This window comes from Thalassophryne amazonica, chromosome 13 (genome assembly GCF_902500255.1).
Source record: "Thalassophryne amazonica chromosome 13, fThaAma1.1, whole genome shotgun sequence".
Lineage (NCBI taxonomy): Eukaryota > Metazoa > Chordata > Actinopteri > Batrachoidiformes > Batrachoididae > Thalassophryne > Thalassophryne amazonica.
In genome coordinates, this window is record NC_047115.1 from 10551127 (window position 1) to 10570371 (window position 19245).

Genomic DNA, 19245 nt, shown 5'->3' on the forward strand with positions numbered 1-19245 from the left:
ACGAAATGTGGGGTGATGGGGGGGTCTGGGGGGTTATGGTTAGGGCTAGGGGAGGGTAGACACTTGCGCTATGGTTATGGTTAGACTTAGGAGAAAGGGAGGATCATAAATAGCAAAATAAAAAAAAAAAACGTGTCACAAAAATAGGGCGCTTATTGTGACGCCCCCCCCCCCCCCCCCCCCCCCCCCAAAAAAAAAACATGACTGGGCTGTCAGATTCAATGGCAGCATAACTCAGCATTTCAAATGGAAAATCTGTTTACAGGCCAGACCTGATTCTTCAAAGCGTATTTAAACTACAACAACACAATATTTCAGTATGACTGATGTGGGTTCCATCTCATTGTGGAATTGAGGGTAATGAAGTTGTAGATCAGGTGGCAATCAGATGTACAGATCAACATTCCACTTAGTAAATCTAAAGTCAGACCAGTCAAGACACAAATGAACAAAGCACGGCAACATGCTATGGGACAGGTCATCTAAGGGTCGGTTTTTACATAAAAATTCAGGGAGAGGTTGTATCAAGGAGACAGGGGAGATGGAGTCCAAGGGAAGAAGAAGTAATCACACGACTACAAACAGGTGACACAGGTTTAAATCAGACTGGCATCACTGGAAAACATGAAACCAGTCAGTGTTTGAGACACGGCAGAAGGAAGACTGTGGAGCATGTGTTACCGGAGTGCCAAACATATAACAGACAAAGAAGAATTCTATTAAACGAAGTCAGAGCGCTGGGACAGACCAGTTCAACACTTCAGAGATTACGTTCTTTTTCTACACTCACATCACCTGCTTGGAGGCATCACATATTTAAAGGGAAGAGGTTTATTCAACAGAACGTAGTACAGTGCAATTCCCCCACTTATTTTTTCGTTTTCTTCCTCCCCTCCCTTATCTCGCCTTTTCTTTATGTTCCACATACAAACAGTTGGTGGCGGTAATGCACCGTGTCGGTTTGCAAACCGCCAATGAGCTTGACAGAAGAAGAACCTTTTTTTTTTTTTTCTGAGCGACTGTGGTGAGAAATTCAAATTTCTTTGGGCTTTTTCTTTTATTTTGGCTCCGTGTTGATCTTCCGCTCCTTGTTTAAGTCTTTTCTTTTTCTGTCGTCTGCTTTGTGTTTTGTTGACCGCAGTGTTTGAATAGGAGGCAGCTGCCGTGTATTATTATTCAGATTTACTGCCGGAGGAAGTTAGACTAGTTACAGATTCAGTCATTTAGCCACTATAACACCAGCAAAACTGGAATGCAGGAGTCATTTAAACAGAACATCAAACGCTCGGGGTCCACAAAGCAGCACCATGCTAACACCAGCATGCTAACACAGAGAACATCAATGAAAAAAAAAAACACGAAGAAGAAATAAATTCAACGATTCGAAATCACGTATTTACGACGGCGTTTTAGGGCCACATTGAGTTTTTTTTTTTTAAAGACTTAGAGAATAAAGTCGTAAGTTTATGAGGAAAAAAACTCGGAATATTACGAGAATAAAGTCATAATATTACGAGAATAAAGTTCATTTATGAGAAAAACATCAACTTGCATTAATAGAATCAGTTGAGATTACAAACGCCATAGACCACAAATTACATTCAGTTAGAATATTTATAGACCTTAAAAAGGCTTTTGATACAATCAATCATGACATATTAATCAGTAAACTTGAACAGTATGGGATTAGGGGGTTGGTGTTGCACTGGGTGAGAAGCTACTTAAGTAACAGAAAGTTTGTGAAGTTGGGGGAATATACATCATCATGCTTGGACAATGCTTGTGGCGTCCCACAGGGGTCAGTATTGGGTCCAAAACTGTTTCTAATTTATATAAATGATATTGTCAATGTTTCCAAAATATTAAAATTAGTATTATTTGCAGATGACACAAGCATTTTTTGTTCAGGGGGGATTTGCAGGAGTTACTGAGGAGGATCAGTATAGAAATGGGAAAATTGAAAATATGGTTTGACAGAAACAAATTATCATTAAACTTAAGTAAAACAAAATACATGTTATTTGGCTATTGTAATACAGACATACAGGTTCAGTTACAAGTCGAGGGGGTAGATATTGAAAGGGTACATGAAAATAAGTTTCTGGGGGTGATAATAGATGATAAGATAAACTGGAAGACTCATATAAAACATATACAAAGTAAACTGTCAAGAAGCATTTCAGTTCTAAACAAAGCGAAACATATTCTGGACCACAACTCACTCCGCATTCTTTACTGCTCACTGGTTTTACCATATTTACAGTACTGTGCAGAGGTATGGGGTAATACTTATAAAGGTACAACACAATCACTATCAGTAATGCAGAAAAGAGCTATAAGAATTATTCATAATACTGGCTATAGAGATCATACAAATCCACTATTTTTACAATCCAAATTCTTAAAATTCACAGACTTGGTTCATTTTCAAACAGTACAAATCGTGTATAAAGCAATAAACAATTTACTTCCAGCAAATATTAAAAATATGTTTTTTAACAGATCAGGGGATTGCAGTCTGAGGGGGAAATTTAATTTAAAGCATCAGTGGGCACGAACAACATTAAAAGGTTTCTGTATTTCTGTCTGTGGGGTGAGGATGTGGAACAGATTGGGAGTGGGGCTCAAGCAATGTCCAAGCATGAACCAGTTCAAACAGCGGTACAAAAATATGTTTTTTTCTAGGTATAGGGAGGAGGAAGGGTAATGAGGGTTAGGGTGTTTTTGTTTTTTGCTTCGGCTTGTAAATATATAGTATTTTGTATGTACGTAGGTATGTGTAGGTGTATGTTTATGTTTGTGTATATATGTGTGTATATGTGTATATATATATATATGTGTATGTATATATACATATATATGTGTGCGTATATGTGCGTATATATATATATATATATATATATATATATATATATATATATATTGATATATATATATATATATATATATATATTGATATCGGTTTAGGTGTGTAGGAATCTATGTGTATATGTGGCAAAGGGTATTACTGGTTGTGGGGAAGAAGGGGTAGGGATAAATAAGCTGATGCTTTACCCTACCCCTTTTCGGACATGTTGGGTACACAGTAGGAACTTTTTTGTTGTTGTCTTTACTGATCTATCTTGTAATTGTTGTTGTATCAAATGTTCGAAATAAACAGTTTTCATTCATTCATTCATTCATTCATTCAAAAAAGTGGTAATATTACAAGAATAAAAACCTAATATTGCGAGAATAAGGTCTTAATTTAAGGAGAAAAACTCGTAATATTACGCAAATAAAGTCATAATATGAGAATAAAGTCCTAATTTTATGAGAAAAAACCTGTAATATTACGAGAATAAAGTCTTAATTTATGAGAAAAAAGTTGTAATATTACAAGAATAAAGTCATAATATTACGAGAATAAAGTCTTAATTTATGAGAAAAAAGTTGTAATATTACAAGAATAAAGTCCTAATATTGTGAGAATAAAGTCTTAATTTTAGGAGAAAAACTCATAATATTATGAGAATAAAGTCATAATATTATGAGAATAAAGTCTTAATTTTATAAGAATAAAGTCATAATATTATGAGAATAAAGTCATAATACTACAAGAATAAACTTGTAATATGAGAATAAACTTGTAATTTTACGAGAATAGACGTAATTTTATGACAGAAAACTGCATCTCAAAATGAGATCTGTGGAGGGCTTCGTTAAGTTGTACTTCAGTATAGGTTTTACAAATAAGGAAATACTTCATCTTTTGGCCCATCTGCACCACATCATTAGTATCAGAACTTTGAAAAGAATATGCAAGAAAATATGTCTATTCTGGAGGAGGAACCACACGGACTTCGCCTGTAGTTCCGGTGATTAGTAGATGCCGAAATCGCATCTTTCATGGAAGAGGAGATGGTTGGAACCGGCAGTCTGCAGAGTTATCGCTTCTCGTAAAAATACAACTTTATTCTCGTAATATTACGAGTTTTTTCTCATAAAATTATGACTTTATTCTCGTAATATTTTGACTTTATTCTTGTAATATTTTGACTTTATTCTCGTAATTTACAATTTTTTTTTCTTGTAATATTACAAGTTTTTTCTCATAATATTTTGACTTTACTCTCATAATATTACAAGTTTTTTTCCTCATAAAATTAAGGCTTTTTTTCTCGTAACATTATGACTTTATTCTCAAAGTCTTAAAAAAAAAAAAAAAAACCTCCATGTGGCCCTAAAATGCCATCATACATCTTCAATAAAGTGGAAACAATACTGACCTCTGAAAATGACGGGATTTGAAACTGTGTTGTGCACAGCTTGGAAAGGTTTTGTTTTGCTCTAAAACCTGCTGTGCTTCTCTTCCAAATCAGTAGAACATATCTCAAATTAATTTTGCTCCTCAAGGCTGTGAGTTATGCATGACATAGCTGCTGACACTCAGCCATATGAAAAGTGGAAGAAAACCTTTCTACAATATTTATGGTTTGATTTATCCCTGTTGTTTCCAGAGTTTGGCTGCGTCCACCTGTTGAGCTGTGAAAGTACTGCAGGTAGATTGTGACAGGCCAAATTAGTTTCAGATCATTGTGTTTTGTTCATGTAATTATAAACAATAAAAGTACGGCATGGAATTTAAATTACTAGCTGTTCAAGTGACACACATGCACACACACACACACACATATATATACACAAAGAGAGAGAGAGAGAGAGAGAGAGAGAGCATGTCATATTAGTGTAATCACCATTAGGTCAATATTTGGACAGACTGCTGGTAGTAATCACATTCATAGCCAGCTCTGATCACAGAACTATCAAGATGGATACATGATTATTCCAAAACACAATGATCAGTTTACAGTTGAGTCAGCTTACAGATGTTGGTTGCTGTGAGGTACCAGTAGGAGTAAAACACCAGTAGGAGTAAAACACCCGTTCACAAGGTAACAGGGTGTTTTTTTTATAGTCGTGGAAATGTTGAAAGAAAGAAAGATTTCACATGAGTTCGGGACCCAGCAAGTCTGACCGGCTCGGGGCTTGTTCAATTTCATTTTAATTTATTTCATTTATATAGCGCCAAATCACAACAAAGCTGCCGCAAGGTGCTTCACACAAGTAAAGTCTAACCTTACCAACACCTACACACAGGTGACAGTGTGCTCATTCTGTGTGTGTGCACAACCTTAAGCAGACAGTTGTTGACTCTGATGGGCTCGAGATTCCGTGAGGTTGATGGCTGACAGACTTGGCAGTCTGATGGATTTGGACTCATTGTGCTTGAAGGATTTGGGAGTCTGACTGATTCAGACCCATTGAGTCTGACTATTTATTTCAGGAGTTTGATGGTGTTGACTGATTTGCGAGTCTACAAGTCTAATATTACTGTATATTTTTTTCATCAGGTTGGTATGAGTAGCCCTATGGCAAGCTCCGCCTCCTCCAGTTCTAAAGACCGTGCTGGTTCCAGGACCAGCTTCATCCCGGAGCTTCAGAGCATGATGTAAGACACTTTCTCAGTCTATGACTTAGTGCAGGAAAACTCACCCCAGTACAACGTCGGCCCGCTGTTGCTGAACAGACTGTTTGATGCCATGGCAACCGGTTTGCTGACACAATACAGTCACATTAAACAAACGGTTAAAATAGATTTTAATGACACAATAACAACACAAAAGTCAAAACAGCCCACAACCCCAAACTATGAAGCATCTCGAGGGGTGTAACAGTCCAACTCCCTCATGGTTAAATATCGATAAAACAAATTTTGTTATTTTCCATCCACCTCAAAAGAGACCGATGACAGCCATTGATGTAAATATTAACTATAAGCCAATAAAACAACAAAATAGCATCAGATATCTTGGAGTGGTTATAAATCATCGTGTTAAGTGGAAAGAACACATTTACCAGTTATGCAAAAAAAAAAAAAAAAAAAAAATCTCTGGGGGCATTGGGATTTTATCTAAGCTTCATCACTTTGTTACTTGAAAAATACTTATACAGCTTTATGTTACACTTATTTAACATATTGTGCAATAGTTTGGGTGAATACTTATGAAACAATTTCAAAACTCCTTTTTGTGTATTACAAAAAGCGCCATTAGAATGATCACTTTCTTTTAATGAATATATACATCTCTTATTTTCAAGAGTCTGAATTTTTATGGTATTTTTTTAATCTCAATTGTATATAAGTTTAGATCAATTCTACTTCCCTCCTCTTTTGGCAACATTTTACTTCAGTTTCATCAGAGCACAAATGCAACACTAGACTGGCATTAAGATCATCTTACTCACTACCCTCAGCACATACAAGCTATGGGAAATTCAATATTTGATTCAAAGAGGCTACTATATAGAACAATATTGATGAAGAATTTAAATCTTTTAATCTTGGTAAATTTAAATATTCAATTAAAAACAAAATTCTGTCTTTATATTAGATTTTTTTTTCATCATAATTATATAGGTCTGTTTTTGTTTCATTTGTTGGCTAATGCACGTTTATTTATTTTTTGTTTATTTATTTATTTTTTTTGTTTTTTTGTTTGTTTATACCTATGTCTTATGTGACCTTGTTTTATAACCAGTTCTTGGCTCTCCAGCTAGCTTAGCTTCTAAGTTATTTCTGTTCAGCCTTACATCCTAGCTATGTATATTTTTTACATTTCTTCTTTTAAAATTTTGTGTATATTTTAGTGTGTGGTGTAAATAAAATGCCTTGAACTCCTCGAATTGGGATTTCACGATTATGGTATGGTTCAAACCACAAAATACTCCTGTCAGGTTTTACGTACAGGTCTAGAACAAAAGACTTATAAAAACCAAAAGAAGATGGAATAGCATCACTTGAAATGTTCAACACCTGGTTTGAGGATCTACAGTTTTTACCTTCCTGGATATTCTGCACAAAGTTTTTATTTTGCATTTTTGTGTAATCACATTAAAACAAACATCTGAACATGACGTAATGTTACAGACCTCACATGCAAAATATTATGGTTTTTGGGTTTTACTTTTTTTGTTGTTGTTGCATCCTTAATTACTGTGTTTATTTATTTATTTATGTTTTGGTTCACTGGAGCAGGTCATGTTTTATTCCTGATTTATTTCTTTATTGATGGAAGAGCACCTCTTGACCAAATTTCATTAAGAATCACCAGGAACTTCAAGTTATGATACAATGTACTTGGGCTTCGTGGTGCTGCGTATGCCACAATAATTTTTTTTTTTAAGGCAACATATTATAATAAATAGACAGAAAGAAGAGAAAAAAAACAAACATTGCACAACTGTCAAAATTGCACATGATCATATAAATTGCATTTATCACCTTATTGTACAGATGTTGTGTTGTCCACAGATGGACAGATTTATGAGAAATTAACAGTAAAAAGTATATATTGACATTTTTTTATTCATTACTGTTTGTCACAAAATGTGGCCCGACATTCTTTTTTAATTATATGTTTCAACATTTTTGTCTTTGCCTAATTTGAGAACATGTCTAAATGTGGTTATTAAAGAACATAAATTATTAATAATGAGTGGTCAGAATATTAAAAGAAATGCGGTTTTACCAGACCGCTTGTTTATATGCATCTTTTTTTTTGTCTGAGAGTGTCTTAGATTAATAGAAATGTGTTGCCAAAATTATTTTTACAAGCAAAAGAAACATGAAAACCTATTTACTCTGCGTGTAAATATGAAAAAGATGAAAAATAAATAAATAAATTGACAAGATAAAATTTTTATCTTTCATCCTCCAAGAGCCTAGAAAATTGATTCATAAACAAAAGTGAGAAAACGACCAAATCAATTTTATGAAACGTGCATTTAAACATATTTACAAGGAGAATATTAGCACAGTTTTAATATTTAATAATATTGATAAACCTGAAAATAATGGTAAATATTTTTTATAGTTTAAATATATTTAAAAAGTGAAAGACACACAGGAAGTATGTTTTTGAGCTGATTTGTTACAAATAAGGTTTTTGCAGATTTTTGGGATGAAACCTGCTGTGTGTGTATGTGTGTGTGTGTGTGTGTGTGTGTGTGTCTTTTGGGCTACTCACCATGTGATGTGCGTGTGGACAGCAGAGGTGGTGCAGGTGGTCAGAGTGGCTAAACCCAAACATTAAACCCCAAAACCTTAAAGCAGTACTTGGCCTGAGTCCCACCTTCAAACCTGAGGCCACCTGGTCCACAGCCCCAAAACCTCTGTGACTGACTACAGCTAGCAGCCAATTACGGTGAAGGATAAAGGGGCGGTGTGTGTGTGTGTGTATGTGTGTATGCAATGCCACGCCGGAGGACGTACATTCAGGATGTGGCTTTAGGTTGGTTTGCCGTCGTGGAAGTGGCTCCTGACCACAGTTTGGTCAAAACCACAATTTGCATTCAAAGTGAGTGAGAGAGAAAATGAGCGAGAGACCAGTGTGAAGATAAAACGATCCATTTCAGCCAAGCCCTGAAAACAAAAAAAACTTATTTATTAGCACTCAGATTCACACATACGGCTCATTTACCCCCAAACAGATAAAAGTTTGTTCATCCAGGAATGTTTTGCTGACTTTGTTTCTATTGTTCGGCTGTTTATTGGCTTTTGTCACCCTTTTAATTATCCGGAGATGTCAAAGAGTTAATTCCAACCCTTGAAGGCCCCGCCCTTGTCCACCTGTCAGAAGACCAAAACACATTGTGTGTGTTGTTTTGGGAGGAGGTGATGAACAGTGTCTTGGTTCTGGCTGAGTTTGATTCTGATGAGTTGTGTTTGTTAGGTTCGCTCTGGGAGACGCTCGCAGGCCTCTGCACGAGACGGCTGCTCTGGTGGAGGACATCGTACACACACAGCTCATGATGATGGTAATGTACTATTGTTCATGCGCAAACCTACATGGATATGATGTCATAACAGGAAATAACAAGATAATTCACTTCAGGGTACTTTTGACATTTACTGTATATATTATACTGTATGTATGTATATATATATATATATATATATATATATATATATATATATATATATATATATATATATATATATATAAAATAACACAGTAGTGGTCAGAAGGTATCACTGGAGAAAATACAATCTTCTGTCAAATTATTTTGTATAATTTGAATACTTTGTATTCTCCAATACTTTGTGTTGTCCATTTATTAATTTGTGCTGTTGAATTACTAAATCTCAAATAAGTACTTTGTGCTTGCATTTCATTTCATTGCATTTCTGGTTATGAATAAAATACAATCTTCTGTCAAATTATTTTGTATAATTTGAATACTTTGTATTCTCCAATACTTTGTGTTGTCCATTTATTAATTTGTGCTGTTGAATTACTAAATCTCAAATAAGTACTTTGTGCTTGCATTTCATTTCATTGCATTTCTGGTTATGAATAAATAGTTTGTGCACATCATTAAGTAGTTTTCAAGCTTGAATTATAATTTTTGCTTTTATATGATGTTTTTGATTCAGTAATTTGTGTTGTCATAGTTTGTGCTGTGTAATTAGTCATTTGTGCTGTTTAATTATTACATCTCAAATAAATACTTTGTTCTGGCGGAGGTGATGGTCTAGTGGTTAAGCATTGGGCTTCAGACCAGAGGATCCTCAGTTCAAAACCCAGCAAACCGGAAAACCGCTGGAAAGGGCCCTTGGGCAAACTCCTTAATCCCCTAGTTGCTTTCAGTGTGTAGTGAGCACCTTGCATGGAGGCACCCTGACATTGGTATGCGAGTGTGGCTGTGTGAATGTGAGGCATGATTGTAAAGCGCTCTGAGCTTCTGAGTTGGAAAAGAGCTATATAAATGCAGTCCCTTTACCATTACTGTTAATTTACTTGTGGTCATAGTTCTGGTCATGAAAATTTGTATTTTGTACTCTCAAAGAATTTATGCTCTCAAGTTAATATTTTTTTCTGGAATATGTAATGTGTGCTCTTGAATACTTAGTTCTGGTTTTTACATTTCACATTCATTCTCAAGTGAGCAAATAGTGCTTTTGTGATTAAAAGTGTGGTCTTTATTTACTAATTTGTGTTCCTTATTGACTAATTCATGCCCTTCAGTTACGAATTTGCACCTTTCAGTTAGAATTTGAGGCCTTTAGTTGATAATTTCCACCTTTCAGTTACTAATTTTTGCCCTTCACTTACCAATTTGTACCTTTCAGCTACTAATTTGCAGCAGTGGGACAAAGTCACTGTCAAGTCATTCTCAAGTCAATCTGCAAGTCCCAAGTCAAGTCTCAAGTCAGCTTGCAAACAATTGGTGGTCATTAATGACTTGAGACTTGACTTGGGACTTGCTAATTCATGACTTGAGAGTGACTTGATGGTGACTTCATCCCACCTCTGCTAACTTGTGCCCTTCACTTACTAATTTGTATCTTTCAGTTACTAATTCTTGCCCATCAGTTACTAATTTGTGCCATTCAGTTACTAATTGGTGCCTTTGAAATAACATTGGTGGGAAATTATTTGTTTGAAGTTATTTCAGTTTGATTCCTTTGTGCTCTTGAATTTAAAAGATGAAATCAGTAGCCTGGATGATTATGAGTTATCGCCTTTATTTCGTTAGTATTTTACTCATTCTGGTCTTGACATTTTTGCTGTGGACTGTTTAGATTTAACATTTTTTTTATTTTGGACTGTGCAAATGTTTCCTCTTAAAATCACAGAAACTTCACTTTAATGTTTAAGCATGAATGTGATTTTTATCTTTGTCTCTTTCTTCATGTGTCTTTGCTTTGCTGACAAAGTTTTCATGCAAACGTAAGAGTTATTTTAGCATAACGTTTGTTGTGACATCAGTAATTAAAATTACTGACGTCATAACTACTGTGATGTGATTGGTTGATTAGCTGCACCAGGCCTGTGAGGGGGCGGTTCTGCGTGGGTCAAGGGTCATTTCAGCTGAGGACATCCTGTTCCTGATGAGGAGGGACAAGGTAAAAACAAACAGAAATGAAGAAAACCCCTTAAATTCGCAGCAGTAAGTCTCTTTGTGTTTGTTTGCGCAGAGGAAGCTGTCAAGGTTACTGAAATATCTCCAGTTCAGAGATTATAAATCAAAACTCCTGAAAAATCTGGAGGATGAAGACGCGCTGCAGGAAACAGGTAAACACTAAACCAGTGAAGTGTTGTGCAACGATCACTCAAATGATAAATTACCATATTTCCTGGAGTATTAGGCTCCTTTTTTTTCTAGTTCAGGAGGCTGTGCAACTTATACTCATATACAACTTATATACCAATATATCAGACATTTATTATTACTAAGAATAACTGTAATGACTGTTTATAAAGCCAAATAATCAATAAATAAAGTACGTTCCTCTTCAAGAGGTATTTTTAACAGGTGCAACTTATACTCTGGAAAATACAGTCATCAAAATGTTAGTCAGCCTTTCAATAATTGCATTATGTCGACGTTGACAAGTCAAATGTTTTCTCTTATGAACAAACAAAAGCAAATACTTTACAGCCCATTATTATTCAGACACATCAGGGGATCAATCTGAGAACCTGTCAACGTCTCATATTGTCAAGAGCAAATGGGTGAGGGAAGCTTCCAAAAGCCCCATGACAGGGCTTGTGTGGGTGTGACTGGAGAAGCGGTGCAGAAGGCAACTTAAGTTGTCAGCTTCACGGTGGAGCAGCACAAAGACGAGCTTTCAGCTGCAGTTTGCCAGAAGGCACATGGGAGACTTCAGCCTAAATTTAATGTGTTTTTATGGGGTGTGGAGGAAAAGTCCTGGTCTGTAACTAATCCAGCTGGAGCCAGATTTCACCAGAACCCGTGACTTTCTCCAGCTTTGTGGACATAAACGTTTCCCAACGCCCCACTTCCTGTCTCTTGGGCAGCATGGTGGATTAGTGGTTAGCACTAATGCCTCACGGCAAGAAGGTTGTGGGATTGCTTCCTGCCCTTCTGTGTGGAGTTTGCATGTTGTCTGCGTGGGTTTTAAAAGACCTGTTTATTTAGGGTCTGCTCCTTTCTCTGTCCCTGACCAAGGCAGAGTCTCTGTATCTGGAGTTGGTCCCTGGGTGCCGGACTGTGGCAGCTCACTGCTCCTAGTGGTTGGATTGTGTGCAACTGTAATTAGGATGGTTAAATGCAGAGGACAGACTTCATTGTATGTACAATGACAATAAAGGCTCCTTACTTCTTGTTAAACGTATCTCAGTAGGTGATTTGTTTATTGCCCCCCTGGGGAGTAAAATGTGACGAACCAGCACAAAGCCAAAAAAGAAATGTTCCTGCCTCCAGAGACTTGAATCTGTGCAAGGTTGGGTAGGATTACTTTGAAATGTAATCCAAATGTATGTACATACAGTAGTGTTCAGAATAATAGTCATGCTATGTGACTAAAAAGATTAATCCAGGTTTTGAGTATATTTCTTATTGTTACATGGGAAACAAGGTACCAGTAGATTCAGTAGATTCTCATAAATCCAACAAGACCAAGCATTCATGATATGCACACTCTTAAGGCTATGAAATTGGACTATTAGTAAAAAAAAGTAGAAAAGGGGATGTTCACAATAATAGTAGCATCTACTGTTGACGCTACAAACTCAAAACTATTATGTTCAAACTGCTTTTTTAGCAATCCTGTGAATCACTAAACTAGTATTTAGTTGTGGAACCACAGTTTTTCATGATTTCTTCACATCTGCACGGCATGGATTCAGCCAACTTGTGGCACCTTTCAGCTGTCATTCCACTCCAAGATTCTTTAACAACATTCCACAGTTCATTCACATTTCTTGGTTTTGCTTCAGAAACAGCTTTTTTGATGCCACCCCACAAGTTCTCAATTGGATTTACATCCGGGGATTGGGCAGGCCACTCCAAAACATTAATTTTGTTGGTTTGGAACCAAGATTTTGCTGGTTTACTAGTGTGCTTGGGGTCATTGTCTTGTTGAAACACCCATGTCCTCTTCAGCATAAGGCAACATGACCTCTTCAAGTATTTTGACATATCCAAACTGATCCATGATACCTGGTATGTGATATATAGGCCCAACACCATAGTAGGAGAAACATGCCCATATCATGATGCTTGCACCACCATGCTTCACTGTCTTCACTGTGAACTGTGGCTAGAATTCAGAGTTTGGGGGTCATCTCACAAACTGTCTGCGGCCCTTGGACCCAAAAAGAATAATTTTACTCTCATCAGTCCACAAAATATTCCTCCATTTCTCTTTAGGCCAGTTGATGTGTTCTTTGGCAAATTGTAACCTCTTCTGCACGTCTTTTATTTAACAGAGGGACTTTGTGGGGGATTCTTGCAAATAAATTAGCTTCACACAGGCGTCTTCTAACTGTCACAGCACTTACAGGTAACTCCAGATTGTCTTTGATCATCCTGGAGCTGATCAATGGGTGAGCCTTTGCCATTCTGGTTATTCTTCTATCCATTGTGATGGTTGTTTTCCATTTTCTTCCACACGTCTTTGGTTTTTTGTCCGTTTTAAAGCATTGGAGATCATTGTAGATGAACAGCCTATGATTTTTTGCACCTGCATATATGTTTTCCCCTCTCCAATCAACTTTTTAATCAAACTACGCTGTTCTTCTGAACAGTGTCTTGAGTGTCCCGTTTTCCTCAGGCTTTCAAAGAGAAAAGCATGTTCAACAGGTGCTGGCTTCATCCTTAAATAGGCGACACCTGATTCACACCTGTTTGTTCCACAAAATTGACGAACTCACTGACTGAATGCCACACTACTATTATTGTGAACACCCCCTTTTCTACTTTTTTTTTTTACTAATAGCCCAATTTCATAGCGTTAAGAGTGTGCATATCATGAATGCTTGGTCTTGTTGGATTTGTGAGAATCTACTGAATCTACTGGTATCTTGTTTCCCATGTAACAATAAGAAATATACTCAAAACCTGGATTAATCTTTTTAGTCACATAGCACTACTATTATTCTGAACACTACTGTACATACATGTAATCCACATGTATTCTTTCAAAGTAATCCTACCCAGCCTTGAATCTGTGTGACTGTGGTCCGGGTTCCTCTGGAACCAGGTCTAGATTTGAGATTTCTTTGTTTCTTCCCCCAGCATTTCTTCAGTGTGAGGTTGAGCACATTTATGATATCTGGTTGCTGATTGGCATGAACGTTTTCAACAGTGTCGACTGTTTTTTTTGCTCCTTCAACATTAAACAGAGTGTACAATTTTAATTTATTTAATGATTTATTTTTTATTTTACTGTGTTCTTACAATTTTGGCCTTCTTATATTGCAAATCCTTAAACAAATTTGAATATTTGATTAACGCATTGTTTAATTTATTTGTAGACAGGTGGGGGGGTGTTGCCATCGGTAACCAGCGGAAGCAGCGATTGGCCCAGGACTTCCTAGTGTGGATGGATCAGACTGGGGAGCTTCTGTCATTGTCTGACAGACAAGAAGTAGACCCTGTCAAGCAGGAGCGGATGGAGGTCAGAGGTCATGTCATGTTAATGAGTGATTATCCTGTTTTCAGAACAATAAAAATCTTCTCTATTATTTGCTAACGCTTGTTATTCTGTTATGCTATCACTGCTTTACAAAACAGGTTGTCCCCCACACCCCAAAAACAAAAACAAAACATGATGATAACTCAAGCTTTTTGCATTTCAAGGCAGACTCGAACTCCCTGAAAAAGTCTAATATTTCAAACGTACTCCTGATTCCACTGATGTGAGAAAAAAGGACAAACAGCTGCCTCCATGTCGACATCGCTGCAGCGGCGCTGAAATGTCGTACGACTCCAATGATGAGAAATATTGGCCACATGATGTGCATAATTTTAGGTCTTTATATATTCAAGTCACCCAGAGGCTGTGATTTAGTGAAGTAATTGCTATTTTTTTCTGAACCCACTAGATGCCAATATTATTATTAGTTTTTTAAGGTGTCATAAAGGAGAATCTGTTCTTGGCTCGGGGCAGCAAAATGCTTCATAAATCCTCATTTGGCTCTCACATTCCAAAGGGTCTCAGATCACGTCACATTCTCCTTGTGGGGTGGGGGGGCGACGAGTCATAGTTTCTTCTATAACTAAATTCCGTTATAAGATTTGTATCTCTAATTGAAAATTTTGTGTTTGTCAGATCATTTTCATATTTCTGAATCCAAGGTGAAAATTTGAAAAATTTGTTTAACTATTGATGGTTAAATGAGGACATGAAAACAGGCCATTTTAAAGCTGTACAGAATTTCTTTTTTTTTTTTTTAGTTTCAAGTCATGAAAATAATTTCCTTTGGGACCACTATAATTTTATTTATTAGTCTTTAAATAGGGAATTAATAATATGACATTACCAGGATGATCAAAATTCACGTCTAGAAAAAAATTAATAAATAGTTCTCTTGAAGGGGTAAAATTCTAACAGATGGCCGTGAGCTACTTTCGGCAGCGACCCATACAGTCTATCATAGCGACGTCATGGATCAAGCGGGGCTTCCCTCAACTTGTGCGAGGGATGCTGGGAAGCACATGGTGACAGCTGTCACTACGATGGCTTTCCATCAGTTGGACTGTGAAGAGGCAGGTTTTGCGCTATGCCCTTCTGACAGAAAATCAAGGCTGGACACAACATAGAAAATTTACTGTGTTCAAAACATAAAGATGTTTAGAATAACGTCTCTGTTTTTGTTTGCTCTTTGCTCGCTGAGAGTTTTACATATATATTTTTAAACTTTTTTTTCTTTCAAAGTCTGCTCTGAGTGTCTCTGTGAGTGTCCTCACTATGGTTAAACTAAAAACACATCTGCAGACCCACAATGCATTAACAAACATCCCCCCTCCCCCACAAATAAAGCCTAAAATCTCTTTCTGAGGGCGACATAATGTAAAATGTGCTCATAAAACCTTCTTACCTCTCAATTAGGTTGCGCTTTCCACATAAATACACAAATTCTTCATTGTTCCTGCTCAGAGACTGCAAACTAGGGGCGCATCCAGACAGAAAGAGGGTGTTGTAATAAGAAGGTCCACTTTTGAAGACATTTGTCATACTACTACGTATAATAATAATGATCAATTTATTTTTTCAATTTATTTAGTTTATATTGCATCAAATCACAACAAAGCTGCCTCAAGGCACTTCACACAAGTAAGGTCTAACCTTACCAACCCCTAGAGAGCAAGCACACAGGCGACAGGGCTAAGGAAAAACTTCCTCTGATGATATTGAGGAAGAAACCTCAAGCAGATCAGACTCAAAGGGGTGACCCACTGCTTAGGCTATTCTATCAAAAAGGGTTACAATACACATAAACATAACACAACAGCAATTGATGAGAGTCCATGCAGGTGTCCAGTCCACCATGGGGGGTTGGGGAGGGGGGGTCATCGTATAATAATAATAATAATAACAGTAATATAATATCAATAATGAGAAATATATAATAAATTTAAAAATTGTATAATAAATAATATTATATGTTAACAACTAAAATGTTTAAATCAGTGTTACGCTGATCCCAAGTCTTACTATAGTTCTGGACTAAGTGTAATTGATGAATCATAGAAAATAAGTTTAATTAATTTAACTTTTCTGCATAACTGAAGTGGGTTGTGAAGCAGTATCTTTCTTTTTAATGTCATGCATAATCTCTGCATTACTGGGTCTGTTTGGGGTTCTAGCTTTAAAATCAGGTCAGTTTGGATGAGGGAAGCCAAAATTGGTTCCGGCTCTTGCGGTTAGTAATCTTATCAAACTAACCTGTAGGTTTTGTTGTGGCCAGCCTGAGGCACACCTGTGCAGTAATCATGCTGTCCAATCAGCATCTTGATATGCCACACCTGTGAGGTGGGATGGATTATCTGGACAAAGGAGAAGTGCTCACTAACAGATTCATGAACAATATTTGAGAGAAAGAGGTCTTTTGTGTATATAGAAAATGTTTTATGTCTTTGAGTTCAGCTCATGAAAAATGGGAGCAAAAACAAAAGTGTTGCTTTTATATTTTTGTTCAGTGTAATTAGTGTTTCATAGTGGTTTGAAACACTCTCGGAGAAGTCCTTTCGACTACAGTAAATATTTTGGTCAATTCAACGTCTCTAAAGGCAGCTTGACACGCAGATGCAGATCCACCTTGGATTTGCTGAGTGAAAAACAAGGGAGCAGCCGGAGGGACTTACTTTTTACGTCTCTAAAGGCACCTTGACGCTTGCACAATTTTGATCCGCTGCTGCACAATTCGTCATGCCAATGCATCCCGCTTGACCCCACACTATAATCATCTGATCAGATGAAATAATCATCTGATGTGTGACTTCATCAGAGAAGGTGCTAGATAATGTTTATGGGAAATCGTGATGGTCACATGGCAGTTTGTTAGGGTTATAGAGTGTGAGTTTTTGGAATGCCGATCCGTGAATGTGAAGCTGAAGCGAATGACTTTTTGGAAAGTTAACATGGCACATTATGCTGACACCCTGTTAGCAATGACTGATATAAAAAATGTGTGTGTGTTTTCAGCGTTTGGAGCGTCACACCCGAGCGATGGACCAGGCTCAGTACTCCGAGTTCTGTGAAAGCCGACAACTCAGCTTCGGTGAGTTGATCTCCAAAAATGTTCCATCAGTCTCGTAGTTTGTGCGGTTGTTGAGTTGTTGCTTTTTTTTCTGTAAACCTGCATGCAGCTAAAAAAGCTTCAAAGTTTCGGGACTGGCTGGACTGCAGCAGCCTGGAGCTGAAACCAAACACCATCGCCATGGAGATCCTATCCTACCTGGCCTATGAGACTGTTGCTCAGGTATCATGTCAGTTTGAGTGCTCCTGGTGACTTTTTCAACATTATAAAATCTATTTTTGTCATTTTCTTTGTGCAGATTGTGGATTTGTCTCTGCTGGTAAAACAGGAAATGACATCAAAGGCCGGCCCCATCAGTCATGTGATCTCTGCCAGCTACATCCACTACAGCACACACGCTGAGGTACACACACACACGGGTCACAAATACACACAGGTAAATCAGTGAATGTCAGAATATCCCTTCTTCATCATCCTCAGGTAAAGAAAGATCCAGATTCTCCTGAGGCCACGCCCCCCTCTACTCCGTGCTCCTCCCATGCTTCTAAACCTGTCTTACAAGGCAACGGCAGCCTGGACAGCAGAGCGAGACAAAGGAAACGGAAAAAGGTTCATTTTATTTTTCCCCACCAATGGGATTATGACTGAGACACCATGACAACCAGGCTTTCATGTCCTTGTCCAGAGTAAAAAGTTTGTAGTGTTTTGCACATTTAAAAAAAAATCCTTCATGCAGCACGCGAGGACAGACACGTTTTGCCCCCATTTCAACACTTTCGAGGCATTATTGTTCAGATGCTAAAGACGTAAATTTGGTTCTGCTGCATTTTGTATTTTCCTGATTAGTGTTGACTCGTTCGCTGTCACTCCCTGCAGGAACGAGTGCAAACACTGCATGAAAGAACCAGAAGTCTAAACTAATTTTGTGGCATTTCCAGCGATTGAGGCAGTCTTGTTTGTTTCAGAGCTGTCCGGCTGCAGCAGAGCCGCCCAGCGGAGCCATCCAGCCGTGCCACATCCGAGAGGCCATCAGACGATACAACTACAGACACACAGTAAGTACGAGTACTCTACACTGCAGAACTCTGCACGCCTACACCTCTAAAATCCTGTCTTTCTGTCCCTCAGAGTGCGTACTGGAAGAGCGGGATGAGCTTCCTTGCCTGCTGAGAATACGGCACACTGTCACAGCGTAGAAACCAGCCAGTTCTGGATCTCCTTCCACAAAAATTACAAGATGTTCAGAAAAGTACTAGAAACTGAGTTTAGTTTTTGAGTCGTCACAAAATGTAAACCCACTCAGTTTCTATCTTCAGCGGAAAGTTCAGCCTTATTCCTCCTCTTACGTTTTTTTTTTTTATAACCAACTCACACAAAGCTTTTTAATATAAATTACCATATTTACAACTCAAGTCTTAGATCATTTTTGTGAACCTGTTCATTTTGACAGTTTCCACAATCTATTCCATCAAATAGCAGACAAAAGGTTCATGTAAATGTTTAAAAAAAATGTTCTGTATATGTGGAATTCCTCTTGGTTTGTGCTAAACTATTAAAATTTCAGTCTAACTTCTTATTTCAAATTGTTCTTTGTTTAATGTAATTCCTTGTAAATGCCTTTTTTTTTATTTACCAGAGCGTTTCGATTTAGTTGTTTCAGTAAAAATGTCAGCTTGTCTGAATTAATGAC

At 37.3% G+C, this 19245-nt stretch overlaps 1 protein-coding gene and 1 long non-coding RNA gene across 4 annotated transcripts; both read left to right on the plus strand.

Annotated features, from left to right (window-relative positions):
* The first annotated feature begins 988 nt into the window (after positions 1–988).
* On the plus strand, positions 989–19002 carry supt3h (SPT3 homolog, SAGA and STAGA complex component). Of its 3 annotated transcripts, none has more exons than XM_034185386.1 (12): positions 989–1024; positions 5394–5491; positions 8775–8859; positions 10865–10951; positions 11024–11120; positions 14328–14470; positions 17501–17576; positions 17665–17777; positions 17854–17958; positions 18036–18164; positions 18521–18610; positions 18684–19002. In XM_034185386.1, the coding sequence occupies exons 2-12, from the start codon at positions 5400–5402 to the stop codon at positions 18723–18725; spliced, it is 1059 nt and encodes a 352-aa protein (XP_034041277.1). In that variant the 5' UTR covers positions 989–1024; positions 5394–5399; the 3' UTR covers positions 18726–19002. The 3 variants fall into 3 exon arrangements, with proteins under 3 accessions (XP_034041277.1, XP_034041279.1, XP_034041280.1); XM_034185388.1 differs by lacking the exon at positions 989–1024 and adding an exon at positions 1080–1202 and having other exon boundaries at positions 5395–5491; XM_034185389.1 differs by lacking the exons at positions 989–1024; positions 5394–5491 and adding an exon at positions 8693–8734 and having other exon boundaries at positions 8766–8859; positions 18684–18988.
* LOC117523773 lies at positions 7619–7798 on the plus strand. The gene is made up of 2 exons (XR_004564615.1): positions 7619–7690; positions 7734–7798. It is a non-coding gene; the product is annotated as an uncharacterized LOC117523773 (long non-coding RNA).
* Positions 19003–19245: the final 243 nt, after the last annotated feature.